Source organism: Triturus cristatus, chromosome 9 (genome assembly GCF_964204655.1).
Source record: "Triturus cristatus chromosome 9, aTriCri1.1, whole genome shotgun sequence".
NCBI classification, from domain to species: Eukaryota; Metazoa; Chordata; class Amphibia; order Caudata; family Salamandridae; genus Triturus; species Triturus cristatus.
Window position 1 is genome coordinate 59,677,350 of NC_140592.1, and position 14,126 is coordinate 59,691,475.

General features: G+C 42.3%; 1 protein-coding gene across 1 annotated transcript in view; it reads right to left on the reverse strand.

Annotated features, from left to right (window-relative positions):
* Positions 1 to 14,126, reverse strand: part of ABTB1 (ankyrin repeat and BTB domain containing 1) — a 190,151-nt gene that overhangs the window by 106,113 nt on the left and 69,912 nt on the right. The window contains exons 8-9 of the mRNA XM_085624404.1: positions 11,300 to 11,415; positions 4,750 to 4,848 (exon numbers count right to left, since the gene is read on the reverse strand). Coding sequence (XP_085480530.1) covers positions 4,750 to 4,848; positions 11,300 to 11,415 — 215 coding nt within the window. The remainder of the gene's footprint in view (positions 1 to 4,749; positions 4,849 to 11,299; positions 11,416 to 14,126) is intronic.

Sequence of the window (14,126 nt, forward strand, 5' to 3'; positions counted from 1 at the left end):
TGGTGCTGTGGTTGGATCAAACACCAGCACGGATGGAACTGGTGTGGATAATGGGGGCAAGCGTGGATGTTAAGGTGAGATGTGGACTGGGCTCAGGAACAGGTCCCATGAGGGCAGAGAGCATCAAGGGAGAGCCTACCAGTGGTAGTTCAAATGAGGGCTCCTGCAGCCCCATGAGTCCAGAATGTGCACCAGAGGGAGCCGGTAAAATCTGGAAAATTTGCAGTACGAGCTTCCTAAATTCAGCTAACTGGGTGCAGACGAAGGCCCGGGGAATTTGGAACCCACCCAGACCAAATTCAGAACCGGCTCAGAGTTAGAACAGACTGGAACTTTGAGTAATGCCCTTGCACATTCTCAACAGACTTTGAGTGGTGGGATTGGGGCAAGCCTTGCTTGGCTTATTTAGCTAGATTTTCAACTTACCGGAATACATGGAGCGGGAATAGAATTAGCTGGGAACCAACATATTGACTATGGCCGAGAACCCACCAGACTTTAAGTAGGACCTCTTATGCTCACTGAAGTAAAGCTTTGTCTCCCTTCTCCCTGACTGCCATCGGGAGCATAAGGGAGCACTTACTGCATGACTTCCAGTCAGAAATGGAAACCAAGCGCTATAGGCATACGTGCTGATTTGTGACCAATTTCTGTTTCCTGCAATTGTGACATGGCTGGAATCCTGCCGCTTTCTAGGACACATCTTCCCTGAAACACTGTCTGCGGCAAAGTGTGAAGTCGTCATAAAACCAAAAAAGTTGGGATTGGAGCTCAAAATCAGTGTGGAAGGGTGCAGAACCAAAGGAACGGACGTCAGTGTGCAGGGGTGGTGCTTAAATGCGGTATGACGTTACCTGCTGAAAAGAGTTCCAGCAACCACCACGCCGGGAGCATTACTGAAAAAATTCCAAGATCCAGTCTGCGCTTGCGATTATTCTAACGGTGAGGAATCTGTAGTTCGACGTATCCAACAGAATTACACATTTTATAAATTAATGGAGTTGCACTTTTGCATGTGAAACATATATACTAAAATGTATTTATTGTACTGAGTAAGTTGCTCTTGACTCAAGATGCATAGTCAAATGCATCCTTATGTCAAAATAAAATTCACAATTTACATAAATTAATCTGCCAGCACATATTTTCCCATACACTTTGGAACGACTTCTGGAGATACATTTGTGTTTTTGGAGAAGATATATTGAATACACTGCAATAAAACTACATCCAAACGAAGTGTTAACCTTTATTATTATACAAGACAAGCAATCTTATTGATATCTGTTTTAGAGTGGGAAATCAGTATTGGTAAAAACTGCATACATAACTTCTGAACTGGGTTCTGGTAAGCCTCCTTAGGGTAATGAACATGTGTATTTGGTGTTCAACAAACTGAAGTGTTCCACAGATTGAGTTATTCGGATGTATTTGCTTTTCTGCTGTAATGCTAGATGACGGGGAACACTGCAAGAGACAAGTGAGTTGTCAAGTATGCCATCAAATAAAGCTTGAAACACTTCACTGTTTATATAAGGGATCAAGGTACAGAGTGATATTAGGAGGGGGTTTCATTTAAAATCCAGGGCCCTCTATTACTGCTGACATTTTAGTTTTGGTTCAGTATAACGCTTTTGCGCCACTAGAGTGAAACTATGGTATATGTATCACACAAGTATCACAGACGTGGCACAGGAAGATGCAGCAAAGTTCACACTTTCTGCTTCCAAAAAAGGGCATGCCCATAGCAACCAATCATGCTGCAGGAAATACTGGAGTAAGCAGGGTGCACTGTTTTTGGCAAATAAAGCCTTCACCCAATAAAAAATGTATTGTTTCAACTTGTAACGTAAATAATATTTAATGAAAAGGACAGAGTGCATATATCTAACAAATAAATGCACAAGAAATCTGCATTTGTGAATATAAAACTAGAAAACCTACACATAAAACTAACTTCAACTTGCCTCTAAAATGAATTAGAATTGTGGATATAACCTTTGGCTTCTTTACATATTTTTTAGCTTATTGTGGAATTTATTGGTCTAACAATGTCCTGCTTATGGTCTTTGACTTGTTTTGCTTATCTGTACAGGTTTGAGCAGTAGACGTTCATATTGTGTTTGCATTTGCACGGCGCACGGCCAGTGTAAACTTTAGAAATGTAATGGAAAAGCTTGCATACACATTCAGGCTAGATAGAAACAATACAAGCAAGCCTGGCCATTAACAGTCCCAAATGGGAAGCGGCGTTTACTTTGCATGCGTTTCTTCGCATGCCGTTAGTACGCGGTCGTTAGTACGACCGCGTTGTTAGTTAGCATACCGTTTGTACGCAATTCGGAAATACGAATTGCAGTAAGGGGGAGAAGGTGTTGGATTTAAAATCTAACACCTTCCCTAGTGTCCGCATAGACTGGAGTCGGAATAGTAAATTATACTATTCCAACATCCAGCACCCCCTTACTGCAATTCGTAGTTCCGAATTGCGTACAAACGGTATGCTAACTAACAACGCGGTCGTACTAACGACCGCGTAGAAACGGCATGCGAAGTAAACGCATGCGAAAAAAAGTTATATATTCGTCCCAAATATATAGTGAATGTGTATTTATGGGTGAGACTGCATTTCCAATGAAAAGGAGCTTTTAGGTTTGCTTTTAACTTTGTGCCATTTGGCAAATTTTGATGAAACTTTCCACTGAGATTGCATAGGTGCCTAAGGCCTGATTTATTATTTGGCAGGAGGCCCGCTCTCTGCCAGGACGATGGAGTATATTACTCTGTTACCCCGATGAAGGTGCTGCTGGCTAAAGTTAGAAATGTCCGCAGGCCCAGCGGACATTTCTAGCATTGGCAGGAACCACCGTCAAGGCGGTTCACGTTTAGGCATTGTAAGTTTTCTGTACAGCTCCATCAACGTGATGGGGTCGTATGGCAAACGTACCAAGTTTTTTTCTTTTCAAAAAGAAAAATGCCAAAGTGGAATATTCTTTTTGAAAATAATTCACCCTGTCGTGGGAGTTTAATCTCATGGTGGGGCAAGCATTGAGCAAATTTCAATACCCCTTTCTGCCAGAAAGTTCTTGTTGGTGACGGACATTGAAAAACAACTGTATGTCTGGCCATCTAAATTAGGTGGGCAGACAGATAACCAAACCTCAGACGGCCCTTACTCCATATGGACTTTGGAGGGGTTTGACCACAGCAGAAACAGATTAGCCTCCACCTCCATCAAACCATGACACATCTGCTTCTAGATCGGGTGGGCGGGCCGTAATGTTATGGGGAGGGAACTCTTTTGCCGTTGCAACGGACTTCTCTTTCTGCCAACATATAAACCAGACCGTAAGTATAAGCATGTCAAGTTTGATTCAGGTCCATCTGTGGGTGATTAAGGGAATGGGTCCAAAAAATGGTGTTATGTATTTTAACTCCCACAGGAAACTTTGCTCTCAAGTGCTAAGTCCATAGCTGGCACTCCCACTATGCAAGTTATCCCAAATGAAACACTCATGACCTCAAAATAATTATGTTAATTAATGGCAGGACATAAAAACATCATTAAATAGCACATTTCCAAACAAAGGAATAACACCATATGATATTTGACACATCATGGGTGAGATCATGAATACTGAATTGGGGGTTTGAGTTCTGATTTACGTGGTACATGTATAAGCTATGGTTTGCTCAACTAACAACAAGTCGCAAACTTGGGGCTTTCTGCTTCGTTTAAATACTCTAACTTCACTTAAGCTTTTTTTTTTTTAATTAAAAAAAAAGAATATGTAATGTGCCCCGTCTGATGCATTGATTTACTCTGGAAATGAGGATTCATGCTGCAGAAAAAATGGTAAACTTAAAAATATGGCCAAGGACACAATGAGCCATTGTGAGAAGCCATCAACTGCTCCATTATTTAATCTTACAGTGAACCAGCCCTTATGAATGCCTTCCCACACCTCAGGAATGAGTACACCAGTGAGCAGTGAAATATCACAGTAATGTTTGCAGTGAGTGAAGGAAATAGGATTTTATGAGACGTGGACCCTCTAAACAGTGATAATTAAAGTAATTCCACACACATTAACGACTCTTGTCTATGATGTCTGTGTGATCCGCTGACCTAGTTCTCTGTGAATTCATCTTGCATTGCTGTTCCTCCAGAAATAAGCAAGCCTCTTTAAGTGAAGGGATTTGTATGCCATGTTGCAGTTCCTGAATTATATTTTGTCGTAACTGCGAGTCATATTCTTTGTGGATGATAGGATTCTGGCAGTGGAGTGGATAACTATATTCAGGGAGGAATGTGGAAACCCAGCTAGTGGAGATTTTATGCAGTGGAGCCAGAGATGATCAAAGCATGAGTTGCAGTTCTCAGGTGGAGAGTAGCTGTTTAAATTGGTAAAATGATAATTTGCAGTTTTTGCACACAAGTTGCACAACAGCTTGCAGTCAAGAGTAAAGCCAATTTATTATACTGATGGAGAAACAGAGCGGAAGAAACATTCACCTTTAGTTTGTAGTTGAGTAAGGATTCACATTTGTTTGTGTGCTTGGCTTGACTGGTCGAGTTTGTGAACTTAGTATTAAGTGGAGTTTGCTATCCAAGTTTGAACAATTGTCCAGCAACAGCAACGGATGAGTCTGTTTTCTGGATGAGACATTTGAACAATCTTTTGTTTCTGCTTTATGACTGCTACAGTAGAAATGAACATTATCAATTACAAGTGAAGGTTTCTGTACCTTGTGACAAAGGAAATGGTAATCCGCCACATTGAAGCAGACATCTGGAAAACTGACAAAGGTGTCAATGCTGTCAAATGGGAGCTCTCCAAAGCCAACCTGTATAAACAAAGAAGGAAATAAAAAAGGGACAACCAGTACGACACACAAATAAGTATGCAATTTTACCATTAGCACAGAAATATATTGAAGAGCTTCACAGCAGACCTAGTTTTCTGGATGTTTATCATTGTAGCATCAACAGAAACAAAACTAAAGCAAGAGGCAATGTTCTCCGTGTCCTATTTTGAAGGGGAGCGCATCCTGCTATAGGAAAATGTTAATATAGTTTTCATATTTATAAATAATAACATTATAAGAACGTGGAAAACTTAATTAAGTTCTAAAAGTTTGAAATAGAAACAAGTTCACACACAATAAAAAAAATCCTACAAGAGACTGAGTGATGCTTGTCACAATCACTGATGAGGGTTTTTAGGTTGCTAAACTCTTCTAGTCTGTTCATAAGCCCCACTTACTATACTCTTGGTTTGATTGTAGGCTAGAAATATTAAGTTGTAGGATCTACAAATACTGAGGTACCTTTTATAGGTGGCATCCTTCGTGGCTAACCTTCCCATACTCCACTTTGAATGACCAGCCATTTTAATGTAGTAAAACATAGGGAAATGTTAATTTTAAGAAAGTAGCAAAACCACTCCTAACTACATTAGGCTGTACAAGAATAACGGAAAGTCACATGTATGTGCAAGACATACAATATTAGAGAGGCCATACTATACGAAAGGCATTTGGTTTTGGGTACAGGTCACACTTCAAGCCATCCACTTCCCATGACCAACCGAAGTTTGGAATGACATAACTAGGTTGTCTTTTCTCACTCACTCACACACAATAAAAAACGGCCACACTCAGTCAACTGCATGGTAAAAACTGTAGGGTATTCTCCCTTTCCAGAGGAAACAAGACTCGAGTGCCTGATTGGCTAGGACTAGATATGCAGTTGTAAACATACGGGTAGCAAGCCTACAACTCAACCAAGCATCAATGCATTAAATTAGCACCTCAGTCAATGTGGTCAGTGACTCTAGTCTGTGCTGATAGTTCCAGCTGCTACCCCTCGACCGGCATGGCACACCTATCCTTACCGATACCTCTCCATAGCTGCATGAGCGCTGTAGAACTACCCGATATGAAACCTTCAAATACACTGATAGAATGCTTTGGTGCTACTCAAGAATGACCTTTTTCTGCAGAGCAACCTCAGCTTGATATTGTCTCTGACGTGCTCTTAGCATATCCTACAGCAAAATACAAGTCAGTCAAATGGGTTTTAAACCTTTGCAGGTCTGCAACGTATACACTGTATTATACTGTTAATTAGATCTAATAAATACAGTGGCCATTCAGAAAAATGTGTCTTTATCAACAATAGGTTATTTTCTTACGCGAAAGTAGGGCAGCAAGGCACAACATAATGTACTTTCTTAGTCCAAGAAACAACTCCTAAACATAATTTAAGCACCTACACAGGATGGCTCAAAAAAGAAATCACAGGGTGAACAGCTATATGGGAAAGGATAGAGGCATCAACTTCAGGAACTCTCTGGGGTTGCATGTTTTATACTATGGGATAGGTTTACCAGCTCCCATAAACAGGTTGCAAGTGGCAGACAGATGCTAGACCTTCCCCCCACAACAATGCAAGCACTAGTTCCCTCCCTCCCCAAACCCAGCAGGGACCCCAAAGCCATCTTAGGCGACCATTATCGCTTTTAAACATCAAATACAAAATACTAAGCGAGATACTGGCCCGTCGATTACTCCCCTTCCTACCACAACTTATACACACGAACCAATGCGATTTTGTGCCTGGCCGCAGTACCTCCCTGAATATACGGCGTCTCTATCAGATCATTTACACTACTTCGGAGGACCAAACCGGAGCAGGTTGCATCTCCCTAGAACTGCGACAGGCCTTTGACAGTCTTAACTGGGAATACATGCAGACAGTGCTTACCAGGTTCGGTATGCCCCCTGCATACTTACGATAGGTTAAACTGCTTATTCAATGCCAACTGCAAGAACCTGCACTGGGTCACATGTATCACAATCCTACCCGTATGCAGAGGCACACATCAAGGCTTCCCATTAGCTGCACTCCTATTTGTGCTAGCACTTGAACCCCTGCGATAAAGCTCCGCAAAGAGACAGTAGAAAAGAGCATCGGCATTGGTCAGACCACACACATACTATCACTATATGCACTACCTGCATATTTACACATTTCGAACAAATTTCAGGACTCGACATAAACAAGACCAAATTGTGCGCCGCCTTCTTTTATAAAAATGAACAGTATCCACCAACAATACCATTCAGACTTTATAATTTTCAAGTCGCACCAACCACCTTTAAATATCAAGGCATCCAAATATAAAGGACACCACAAGACCTGCTTGATGGTAGTCTTCAGAAAGCAATCTCTGCCCTCCGCAACCAAATAGCATTCTGGACATCCCTCCCTATACTGGTGGAGTGCCGAATAGCAATTTCTAAAATGGTCATGCTTCCGCGGTTGCTTTACTACTTCACCAACCTTCCAATAGTGATCCCAGCTTCCGTTTTTGCAGTCTTGAACACTCTACTATCTGATTTAATATGGGGAAAGGGCCGCAGAAGGGTGGGGCTTCCCAAGTTGCAGTTGGGGACAGATAAAGGGGGTATGGGTGCTCCAGACTTCCGAGCATATCTCTTCGCCAGCCAGCTTCAATGGGTTGCATACTGGCTTGATGGATGCAACTTACACGAAATAGGACTTGCACCTCTAGTATTATCCCAGGGAAAGCTGCACACCTTATTACTGCCCCAAAACAAAATTCCACCAACAGCCCCACTATTACTGAAAATAGCTCTCAACTACTTGAGGAGAGCACTGCAATACACTAACCGAATAGTCCCATACGCCCCGAACATCCCACTGCTGGGTCGCCCCACCACCACAGGATTAGTCACTAAACGCCGCATATACAAGTGGGAAAGTGAAGGGGTGACAACAATAGGGACACTGTTCGCTGATGGAATGCTGCTGAACCACGAGGACTTTACTCACAGACAAGGAGTCCCTGGATCCCTGTTCCTCCTGCACGTAAACATAACTAGATACATCAGACAACACTGGACACCTAACACTGAACCCCCTACACACAAACTTGTTCATGCCCTATATCTACTGGACAATGGCCGCCATCTGATCAGGTGGCTCTACTGCAGCATTCAAACACATGCAACAATACTCCTTGCACGACTAAGGGAGAAATGGGCTGAAGTTTTAGGTAGGGAGATGCAGGATAAGGAGTGGGACTTATGCTGGAATACCCCAAAAAAGTTTCACGCAACATCAAATTCATTCAATATATGATACTACATGGGGCTTACCTCACGCCACACCCACTAAATAAATAAAATGCAGCCTGAAGGACAAGCAAAATGTCCTAGATGCCACACTCGAGACGCCGAGTTAACACACGGTATGGGCATGCCCACGCCTCGCCGCTTTCTGGGCTCAAGTGGCGGTCATAATAGGGACGATAGCGGGGACTACTAATTGGGACACAGCAGAGAGCTGCATAGTAGGCTTACATCGCCATACTAAGACCCAGAAGGTGCAAATGATATTTGCCAATTTGGTCATAATCATTGCAAAGAGATCTATTACCATGCAGTGGAAATCAGCTTTGCCACCTAACATACCAAGCTGGCATGAGGAGGTTGCCCGATGGGGGAGGGCGGAGAGTGCAATTATACACAGGGAGGAATATAGAGGCCTGAGGAAAACGCCAATTTCCATGGAATGGGACATGATGTTGGAATCCTTTAAAAATAGGGACCCTCCCATACAGTAAAGTGATATATGCCACCCATATCCCCTTACGGTTAATGGAATCGGATAACAAAGTATAAGCCTGGACAAATGCAGCCGAAAATACACAACCCCAAGTTGTGCCAATCTGGATGTAACATCGCAATGGAGTTTACGGTAATCACAATCATGTAACTAGCCAAGTGGTGAGCCAAACCGGGGGGGGGAGGGGGGGGGGGGAGTTGTTGGGCACGGTCACGCAAGACACCAATTTATTCTTGTTGTATAATACATGCACTGGTCAACATAAGTATGCACAATCGTGGAGCACAATCTATTGCATTTATGTATTGCCACAGGATGTAGCATTATGTATACAGGTATAATTGTGCAATGGATGTGGATATACATGTCCAAAACGTAATAAACTTTGTTTAAAAAAAAATAACTTAAAAATTAATTATTACCAAAAATACATCAGAACCAGCAAAAGGGTGAAGTTAAAAACACCTCTTATTCCTTGGATCTTAGAAGATAAAAAAAAGGAAATATCTAACAAAAGTTACAGTTAAAAGGAGATGACCAACTCAGATAAACCTCACACAGAACAAAGAGCTCTAAGGAAGGAATATAAGAAAAGCATTTGGGATGCAAAAAGATCACATGAAAAACAATAATGGATTTGTCTACAGAATGTTTTTCTAAAAACAATAAAAACTTTTGGTCTTACATAAACAAAGTTTCATGAAATAATCTACAAACAGGCAGCAACAACGGCACTTTCCGAGAAATGGGTAAAATTTGTTAAAACTTTATATATGTATAAAAAATCTTGAGGCAGTGAAAGGAATAACACCACAAGCGTCGAGGACGATTTAAGACCAAAGAACCTGATTTTTTTACAAACACAATAAAAATCACAATATAAGTAGTCCTCTTCATCTCAGATGCTCAAAATTAAAACAAAAACATAAAAAATAAACGGTCCAGCTCCAGGGACAATCTAATCTTGAAGAATGGTCAAAACGTATAAAAGATCTTTAATGCTTGTTACAAGGAGGGCCATGTTCCCGCCTGTTGGCATGGGTGTGCACTTGTACCCACTTAAAAAAAATATGAAGTCATCATGTTCCGACCAACTACAGACTGATCATAATTGTAGATGTTTTAACCAAATATTATGCAAGCCCAATTTTGGAAGATTTAAAAATGTCGGCTGATGAGAAATCAATAATCCCTTGGCTTCAGACTGGTTTTAGGAACAAATGCAGTACCCTCAATAACATCATGACACTAAGGCCCTGATTAAGTGTATAGGTGGTATTTATCGTATATGATAAATAACAATACCACGGGTATGGTATTTATTGTATTTATTGAGTGCAACAAACAGCACCTATTATGAGCTGATGGGAAATAACATGCCAAATGTGGTGTTTAATGCACCAAAATCCACATGATACCATAAATACCGTATGGTTTTCCCCCGTTAAATTTCCGAAATTTAACGAAGTTTGAGATAGTTAACTCATCAATAATTATCGGATGCGTTAAATACTTACCAACTTGTAATTCCAACCTGTGCGTAAACAAGGGCTCCTGTACAGGTGGGAATTAACAACCCAACTCATAATCAGGCCCCAAGTTTATTAATACACATAGCAATCCAGACAAACACTACCTTACATGCTTGCTTTCTTGACTTAAAAAAACCCGCTCCATTCCATCAACATTTTGCCAGCTTTTGGGCAAAGCTGGCAAAATCAGGCTTTCCAAACAGAATTCTGAATGAGATCATAAACCTATCACTCTGGTTTGACAGCTGATCCCAATACCCACTGAGGCATCCTTAGCCATAAGTTCAATAGACTAAGCATACAATCAATTTCTCTATGGTACAAACATCTTGCAAATTTTTATTTATCCTACCAGTTGTCCAGGAGCATGAGCCACCATGTCAAGGATGCATCTAGAACAGGTAAATTAGGAATTAATTGGTCTGGCGTTTCACAGCAAAGCCTGTGCTCTCGGAGCTTATGCTAACGTTATTTTAGGAAAGAATAAATACCAGTGACGGTCAGTAGGATCAAAAGACTATCAACTACACTACATACTGGTATTGTCAGATTAGAGTACACTTGGCAGGTTTGCATCTCTGTGAATATAATTTGTAGAGTGGTCTTAATCGGCACAACTACAATGTGGAGTAAAAAAAAGATGCTAAATCAACATGTCTCCACCTCTCCTTTTCTGCTTCTTGACACTAAAAAGAGATTTGGTATGGTTCAGCAGCCCTCCAAAAGATCCTTGCTGTCTACAGCAGTCTCAAGGCAGTCCATTTTCAGTGCTAAGCTGGCCAAAGCATATAGTAAGGGAGGCCATTTCATCAAAGGAGGATTTAAAAAACTAATTTCACATGCAGGCTTTTCCAAGTGGGTCCTAAAATAAGTGTCCCAAGTCATCAGCACAAGAAAGAGTAAAAAATAAGAATGTGATAAAGGAACAGTTACACAAACATATGTTTAATGAAAAAGACATGGTGTGAAAGAAATCAAGGAATAAGGTCGGGGAATCGGATAATATCCTTTTATATAAAACGCACCAGGTTTGGACAGTGAATCCTTCCAGACTTTGAACTAGTAGTTTGATGAAAAGGACCAGCAGAAAGAGGGAAGGCAAAACCCCTACCCTGAGTTCAGCTGGCAGCGCGCAGTCTGCTAAGATAGCCAGGTCTTCCTGCAGCCGACCATTATCCAGAGGTTCAACTGTCAGAACTTTCACACATGTTCCAGGCTTGGAAGACACTGCAAGGAAAGCATTAAAATAAGCTAAAACACTCTGAAAGACCCCAGTTAACTCAAATTCAAACAGCATCAATAAATAACATCACAATTAAATATTAGAAAAAGAATGGTTACAATATGTTGCGTGGATGTTATTTTGTATTAGCAGGGGTAGATAGATACCTCCCTTTCATAATGTCCACAGACGAGAGGTATCTCTGGCAGCAAGCCACTATGAGCTCCCCGGCCTGTGTCACAAGCCCAACATTGAGGGAACAAAGAGGATCAGGGAGAGGCAGCCGGGAGGGGAGGACAAATCAGAAAGGCGGGTGAGCAACACGAAGGCGGGTGAGCAACACAAAGGCGGGCGGAGAAAGGAATGGTACAAACCATTAAGGAACACAACTTGGCAGGTTTCAACAGAGTGTTGGAGAACAGGACAGATTATTGATGGTGCCTTACAAAAAGACTTGGAGGAGTCTCCTTCTTGCTTCCTTTTCATGGTCCAATCAGCACCAGAATATTATCCACCAGGAAAACAGATGTCCAAAATGTTGCTACTACCACATGCAAAGTGGGATGTCACGTTTACAAAGGGAAACAATGATCAATCAATCAATCAGGGATTTATAAAGCACGCTACTCACCTGTGAGGGTCTCAACACAAAAGATAACGATGCACCCCAATCAAATGTTTTATGGCACTGTCTTGATTAAGTGCAAGTGTTTAGAAATAAGTGCGGGTGCTAAGCACCAGCAAATACTGGCACAAATTCAGCACTGCACCTAACCGACGAGGTACGACAACAATGGTGAAATGGCCTGGGCCCTTGAGATAAGATTGCCTGTTTCTCTGTAGGGGAGAGTGCCTATCAGTGGGTCGCCTGTAAAATCTGTGTAGTAACCCATAACTGGGGGTCCTTTGGCTCTCTCTTTCCACTGTGCACACATGGTTGATCTGAGCAAGCTGATTGATTTAATTGGAGGACAAAATTAGTCTGCGCAAAATTGTGATTCCCATGTTGTCTTCATCCTTTCTTCTAAGAGAAACAGCCTGCATGCACATTATTGCTGGATCCATCTAGCTATCAGGTGGACTCAGGAAATCTACATGCTTCCCTGAGAGGCAGTCACTACCTGCCATAATCCCTCAGTTTTCTTTCGCCTTTGTGTTGTGCTGGGTGTCCCCTAGCAACCAAACGTCATTGTATGAGGGAATACGGGTGTAATCAATATTACTCTGCACGGCTATTTGCAGGCATTGTTTGAATTCTTTATTGCTTACAAGAACATAAAATTTCTTGATTGGGCAAGGGTTTATTTTGAAAAACTCTTTTCCATGCTGGTCTCTTGCTTCCTGTCAGTAACCTCAATGCTGTGTAGAGACTAGCCACCTCCATCCAGTAGAAGCATCTGGAATTCTTATTTAACAGTCCAGAGATACTTTCCCTCTTTGGGGATCTTGTTGATGTCCATGTAGCAAGAAAGGATTGCAGTGATAAATGTTATCTGCATCTTTTCTGGAGTACTTCTGATGAAGGCCCAAAGTAGTATCTAAAAGCACAGAAATGGAAACAGCAGCTCAACTGGCCTTTTCCATGTTCTGAGATCCTAGTGCACAGGCTCTGAATGTCCTGGACATTTCAGACAATTACACAGTGCAGCGATAAGGAAGGCACAAGATAAACAATCAATGAGGGTCATTTTCAAAGGCATAATGTCTGTAGAATAAAAATTCCAAAAGAACTTGCTCCCAAAAATGAGGGGTTAGAAGAAAAGATGTTAGACACTTCAAGTGTTCCAAAAAAAGGCCAGCATTCTGTATTCAGGGACCCTAACTTTATAGGAAAATGAACTACCAGTCAACTGCCAAATCTGTGCATTTTGAGGTAGAAGGTTCAGACCTTAGATTTCAAATCAGGTTTTTCACTATGTAAGCTCTATTGTCTATCAGACCACATTCTGTCGGCACCGGTGGATCCAATAGAGGGGTCACAGGTGGGAACCCGGAGGGGCTGTGCACCGGAGCGGAGAAGGAGTCGATCACAGATTTGAAGGGCTCTGCTGACACTGAAGGAGGTCCCGCTGGTCTGTAGTCGGTCGAGGCCTCACTGACCTTCCCAGGGCCGAGAAGCACACCAGAGGGAGATTGAGAGCCATAAATGGCATGGAGGGAGAGATAGTGCTCCCTCATCTGAGCCAGTCGCCTTGGCGCTGGAAAACACCAGAAGGCGTGTCCCAGATTCTTGCTCCAACTCCAAAATCGGGATCTGGCCCTCGAGCGTTCCCCGGAGGAAGAAGAGACCGCGACCAACGAGGGGCCATCGACCACCGCGTTGTCAACAGCATCACGTGGTGCACCTGCCACGTTGATGACTGAAGCTCAAGACATAAGCTGCACGGTTCGGAGTCAGGGTGTGTGCCTAGTCACCACATGCAAATAGGATGCAGGTGCGGGGTTGACATTGTAGACCTCGAAGATCTCTAGAAAAAGCACACTGTTTCGTCATGGTAGGCCAAAATGGCCAAAGGGACCGTGTAGGAAGGTTGGCTCCTTCTGCATGGTCACCCCCACTGTTTGCCTGGTGCTAAGCTGTACTTTGACAAGTCTGACTGGGATCCTGCTAATCAGGACCCCGTCTATCTGCTTTCTCCCTAAACTGTTTTGTTGAGTACCTAGGTACATACCAGATTGGATACTGGGGTACCCTTATAAGTCCCTAGTATATGGT